Source organism: Pygocentrus nattereri, chromosome 21 (assembly GCF_015220715.1).
Source record: "Pygocentrus nattereri isolate fPygNat1 chromosome 21, fPygNat1.pri, whole genome shotgun sequence".
NCBI lineage: Eukaryota > Metazoa > Chordata > Actinopteri > Characiformes > Serrasalmidae > Pygocentrus > Pygocentrus nattereri.
The window spans coordinates 28,129,656-28,135,915 of record NC_051231.1 but is presented as its reverse complement, the minus strand read 5'-3'; the positions used below and the strand labels follow the sequence as shown (position 1 = coordinate 28,135,915).

Below are 6,260 nucleotides of genomic sequence, written 5' to 3'. Positions count from 1 at the left end.
TCTGCCACCCCACGTGGCAACCTTCCACAAAGTGCAGTGGTGAATGGAACACTCTGTCAGGAGCCATGGTTGCCAAACATCTCATTGTTGAATTCCAGATGAACCTAGTATTGTACAAAGAAAATACGAGTACAGAGAATCTTTCTGCATTTTCCAACCTAAATAAACAATCTACACTGCTAAAGCCCTCTAATAATCATCCATTCTAGCCAGCTACTCAGTCACCATGGCAACATTTGCGTGGCTTCATGCTGCTCTCAGTAATTTACCGCTGTAAGGTGCAGAAAGACCTCATAGCAGTGCACATCGTTTTGACACAAAAATGTGAATGCAGTATTATAGCAAAATAGCAAAAAATTAGTTCATTCAAAATAGTTGTGAAGCAACTAACCACGTGACCAAATAGTGGAGCCTTTAGACAGTCATAAAGCCACATCTGTGCTCATAAAAAGGCAATAAAAATAATTGAAGGAAATTCTGACGTGACAATTATTTTCAGCTGTGACTAACCCAGATGGAAACCAGTTATACAGGACTGCAGGCAGGAGCAGGACAAAATGTTTGGGTTGTTGGTTAGACTACAGAATTCAGTCAGTAACGTATCAAGTACTTCCAGTAGGACTAGAGTAATGGTGACATTGTAATCAAAACATGATTGGTTGATTTCACAGTCACTTCCTAATTATGTTGGTGGTTAATCTGATGGTTAGGCTTTCAGTCCAGCTCCAGAAGGTCTACCCAGTGAGAGAGCTCACTTGGCTGCGTTCGCCTACTGAGAAAAAAAAAATCCAAACTGGGCAATTTTCTTTTGAGCTTTTCAAGAATGTGTCCCTTTTATTTCTTAAATAAACAAAAAAATAATAATAGAACGTGATGAATAGATTTTTTAAAAAAAGAACTAAAAATTACAAACATGTATATTATATATCACAGACGTCAGTAGGCCTTGTCTAAAGGCCTAGAATGCCTGAGAGTTCTGAGCTGTTTTTATGGTCATATTTATCAGGACCATTAAAGACTAGCAGTTAGACTAATATTTAATCATTGTTTTTAACCATAGTGGGCATCAGTCAATCAGCAAACTGGGCATGAGACTGCCAGGCCAAAATTAATTAAAAAGGTGCAACAAATACGTGGCATTGCTGTTAAAATGAACATAAAATAATGTAATGAAGATGAAACTATCAGTTATGGCCAAGTGATGGAATGATTTTTATTAGTTGATCATTGAAATGATGAATTTCTCCAAATACAAAATCAAGGTCACTTCCTAAAAACTGCACGAACTGTATGTGCTGTAAAAGCATTAAATTAATGTACAAAATCTAATCAAATGTACAGTAACTATACACAAACAGTAGGTGTAGGTGAAACCAGTAGTTAGGACATGATGGAAGTACAGAAATGACTTCAAGAGGAATTTCTTATTGACATTTGAGGGGGGATTGTGTACTGGCCAGAAAGCCTCTCTTTTGAAGTTTCCACTTTTTCCTCGTTCTTCGTGAGTTCGACCTCAAACTCCAGCTCCTGTCCATCACCCCTGCTGTATTGCATCCTTTTCTACCTTGACATCACAGTCTGTGGTTAGACAGGTGGTCAGGCTGGGCTGTTTTTTTCTCGCACATCCACCTGAGCTGAGCTTTTCCACCAAGTCCGAACAGCAAATGAATCATGTGGAATGCATTTTGATTTCAGTTAGGGCCCCATGCATTTATAGCAAGTGACCACGTGCTGATTGCTTGACTGAGCAGACAAAAGCAACCAGGTACAGGAAGGAACAGACTTTGAATATACTGCAGCTTAACCGTTACTGTAGTTTTAGTTTAATTACCATACCTGTATTGAACTGTATAGAACACGAGAGACCTTGAGTTATTCTGAGTCTCTCAGTCCAACACTTGTATTGCAACCATGCCTCACACCCCAGTTCTTAGTGAATAGCCAAAGCTGTTGCAAGCATACATTCAGCAAATAGCAGAATGAAGGCAAGCAGCTTTGCCCTCTGGGTTTTCAAAGTCATTTTGTACATAACGTCTCATGTTAGTAGAGAAAGCATCTATCTATCTATCTATCTATCTATCTATCTATCTATCTATCTATCTATCTGTATGCATGTGCGGAGTAAATGGAGACTTTGGCTCAATGAAATCTGTAGTCTGGAGGAGAATCAGAGGCATCAGGGCTGCTATAGCAACCTGAACATCATTTTGCCTTAATATTTCTATGGGTATTTGTTTCCATGACAAATTATAGGCAAGAAATATCCATCACATGTCCTCTAACAATAACTAGCTCCATCAAGTAATATGGCCTTGATTTTGCGCCTGGAATTTCAATTAAATTTGCATTAGGTTTTTACCTGGAATAACTTCATTTAGCAACAGCATTCTTGTATTGCAATCACTGTCAATGCAGTCATCCTGACTGAGTTTGAACACATCTCTTTGAAAGTGCCTTTACAGGAAACAAATACAAATATGCCACTTGTGCTAATTTTAATGCTTCTTTTCTGTTTGCTGAGTTAAACATGACGTAAAACTAATTTAATATCAAAAATGTAACTTTTGCACAGGCCACTTTTTATGTGGTTTTTCCCCCCAATATATTGCGTTCACCAATTTTGCAATACTATATGCAGGCCTGTTCTCTGTAGAGTTTGTGTACCTGTTTTACTTATTAAAATCATTGGAATTTGACCAGGGGGCACGAAAATTTTTGCATATGAAAATTTAAGAGGAATTTCAGGCCAATATTGTTACTAAGAAGGAAGTAATAACGCCAAAATGCTCAAGGGTTCAATTTTGTTTGATGAATATAAATGAAACTCTCATTCCTAACCACAGGAATGGAATCATTTAGGCAAATAAATAACTGATCATGAAGCAAATTTAATGGCAAATTAAATAAGATGGTTCTAGCCTTAATGTTTTAATGTTTCTGGATAATCTGTAAATACCCCTCACCCCCCACCCCCATTTTTTCCCTTCATTTGTTTTGATTGTCATATTGCTATCCACAATTGCATCTTGTATGCTTGATCTATATGAAAATGCTTTTTCCTTGGTGTTGATTTAATCATCTGTTGAGTGTGAAACGCTTCTAATTGGCTTTCCATTTCAAAGCCAGGATGTATCTTAAATTTTGGAATGCATTCAGGAGTTAAGAAAAGCTTTTTTTTTTTTCTCTCAGCACACTGCTGACAAACAAACATCCCTTAGAAGTGCTGTAACAGGACTCTGTGAATTGGAATAAGAACATGATAGATTACAAATGAAATGTATAATTGAATATAATTGAACTTGAGCCACAAATGGAAACTAGCAAAATTTTGTTTAGTTGGGGATCCTTTAAAAAGCACTGGTTTTTCCAGAACCCCACTGAAATACATGCCATCTAATAATTCTAACTGCAGCCAGTCTGAGCCTGTGTTATTGTTATTCAGATCCACCTGCACTGATCTGATAGCCCTGATTCCCTGATTAGCCTTATCTCCTTACCCAAGATGACCTTGGGAACATATTGAGTGCTCAAGTATGGCCCAAGATAACATACTGTACAGTGACTTTTGAAAAGTCAGCGATGTTGCTTATGCACTACTTTTGTTTTAATCTGCAGTTTTAGTTATCTTACAAAATCACATCAGAAAAAATTGTCTGTCAGTGCTATTCTCTATTTTTCCTCACAATGAATTTGCAATAACAGTAAAAATGCAGTAAAACATTTAATTTTTGTGTAACCTTCCATCCGTGCTTAATCCCAAGTGGAATTGGAAGAACAGGAATTAAATCAGGGCATGGTTGTGGTCATTTCTTTCCTCTCCTGTCAAGGTAGATCCATATATTATGAGCAGGAAACAAACCAAGTAGTACAGTTTTAGGCAGCTGTGGTGGAATGCAGGCAAGCTGAATGGTTGAATGTAGTATTAAATGTGTTAAAGTAACACAGAATTCTTACATCAAATCATCTTCCTCAAAATTTGACCCCAGTGGTTTTTTATCCTAGTCCTGGTGTACTGGATATGTATCCAATCTAGGACCACATATGAAAGTGGCTCAGGTCCGATTTGAAAAGATCAGATTTGCGTGTCTGCACAGCCCTGAAAACATGAAGTCTGAGTCACGTTTGGGCAAAAAAATCGGGTTTTGTGCCACCTAAACCTGGTAATGTAAAGGTAACCTAAAATGTAGCATCAGGACTTAAAATGTAACTCCAGGACCAGGGTTGCCTCAGAGCTTGATGTGAAGCTTATTCAGGAGACACAGCGGAGGCCTCGGTCTTGGAGGAGCTGGCGGTGGTCTCCTCCTCATCCTCCTCAAAGGGGTTCTCTTCATTGTACATGGTGCGAATCAAGCAGTCCCGGAATGGCTTGTTCATGCATATGTAGATGATTGGACTGTAGAGTGTCGAGCTCTTGGCAAAAAACGATGGAATGGTCACAAAGAGGGGGCTGACAGTGATGCCTTGATGCGTAAAGATGTACCAGACCATGCTTACATAGGGCAGCCAGCACATGAGGAACGCCATGATCATCACGAACACCATGCGGGTGACTTTGTGCTCGGCCCTCTGGGTAGGCTCGGACTCAGCATCTTCCGCCTTGTTTGTGCAGAGCAGACGAGTATAGCAAAAGCTGATGATGCTCAGTGGGATGGTGATGTGCACAACAAACACGTAGATGATGAAGGACTCATTGTTGAGCTCGGGGTTCGTGGTGTAGTAGTCAATTCCGCAAGAGCACTGCAAGCCTTCAGCGATGTAACGTGACCACTCCAGCAGAGGTGGCGTGGCGCAGGAGAAGGCCATCATCCAGGAGAAGCCAACCCCAAGGCAGGCGTGGAACTGGCGGAAGCGAAACTTCTTCATGGGCTTGCAGACCGCCATCCACCTCTCCACAGCTAGGACTACCAGTGACCAGAGTGAGATCTGACCACTCAGGGTGGCGAAGAATGCTTCTGTGTTGCAGCCAGCACGGCCATAGACGAAGTATCCATGCATGGCCGTGTGCATGGTGGTGGTAAACCCACCCACCACCATGAAGAGGTTGGCCATGGCCAGGTTCAGTAAGAGATAATTGAGCGGTGTCCGCAGCTTCTGGTGCTCAGTGGTAATGTGGATAGTGAGAGCGTTGATGGGGAAGCTGGTGACAGTGAGAAAGACCATGTACCCTGAAAGCATGTAGAACACCCAGGGATCAGCCAAGTAGTACTGTGGGTATTTGTAGGGGCTCCGCACCACTCCCGTCTCGTTGGACATGGGTATGAAGAAATCGGGACCCTCCGTGCTGTTCATGGCTGCTGCTGTCCTGAGGAGCCTTTCTCTTGTCAGTGGATATGTAGAGACAGGAAAGCACAGATTAGCATATGTGATTGGTCAGCAGAGTAGGATATAGGCTATGTTAATACTAATCCATGCCTGTGCTCTAGTATAAGTATCAGGCTAGTCATCAGGTCATGTAGACTTTTGTCTGTCTCTTCTTATTAGGCTAAACAAATCAGTGTTCGTAGAGCCTACAGATATATTTTACTGCTATCCCTAAAGGCCAGTTGTTCAGAAGTGTTTTTGCTGATTTTAGCTGATGGACTGGAATATCCTAAACTAGCTTTTACTTTATAATGCAAAAGCTTTCAGAGGTCACTTTGCTGACTTTACATGTAGCTCAAGAACGGACAACTTAAAATATGTATACTTTTAGCAAAAAGGGTCTTGGACTAACAAAAGTAGTACTATATAGAAGAACCAACTGTTTGTGCAATAAAATAGTTCTTTATGTTAAGTGCTAAACACTTAAAGAACCTTGTTTTGTAGGACATAAGCCTCCCCTCAGACATCTTACTCAGACATCTCTTCCATAGTACTTTTTTATAATCAGTACCTCCAACCATCCTTTACAATCCTTCAAGAGGGTGTCTGCAGAAGCATGGCTGGATATACATGTTCCTATAACATGGGCCCTATTCCCACCTAGCATTAACATAGGTCGTGGGTGATCTGATCAGTGGACAGTACAAACCTTTGTAGGTGGTCACATGGACCACATAACATTTGTACACTAAAGCTTACCTGATGGTGACAAAGTGACTGTTTAAATGCATAACTGTTTATATTTTTTGTTAGATTTTCATTTGACAGAAACTTGGCGAGTGACTGACATGATAAATATGTGTGATACTCTTCTTAAAAATGGATCTTACAGGTCACTGGAGACCCATGGCAATGCAGAGGGTTAACGGCTATAAGTTTCACTGTCCATCTGTGTTCTG

At 40.5% G+C, this 6,260-nt stretch overlaps 1 protein-coding gene across 1 annotated transcript; it reads right to left on the bottom strand.

Moving 5' to 3' along the window:
* Positions 1-1,188: 1,188 nt before the first annotated feature.
* rhol (rhodopsin, like) lies at positions 1,189-5,327 on the bottom strand. The gene has a single exon (XM_017711597.2). The coding sequence runs from the start codon at positions 5,287-5,289 to the stop codon at positions 4,246-4,248; it is 1,044 nt and encodes a 347-aa protein (XP_017567086.1). The 5' UTR covers positions 5,290-5,327; the 3' UTR covers positions 1,189-4,245.
* Between the last annotated feature and the right edge of the window lie 933 nt (positions 5,328-6,260).

Excerpts from the sequence above, each read along its gene's own strand:
- rhol (XM_017711597.2), bottom strand. The coding sequence starts at position 5,289 with ATGAACAGCACGGAGGGTCCCGATTTCTTCATACCCATGTCCAACGAG.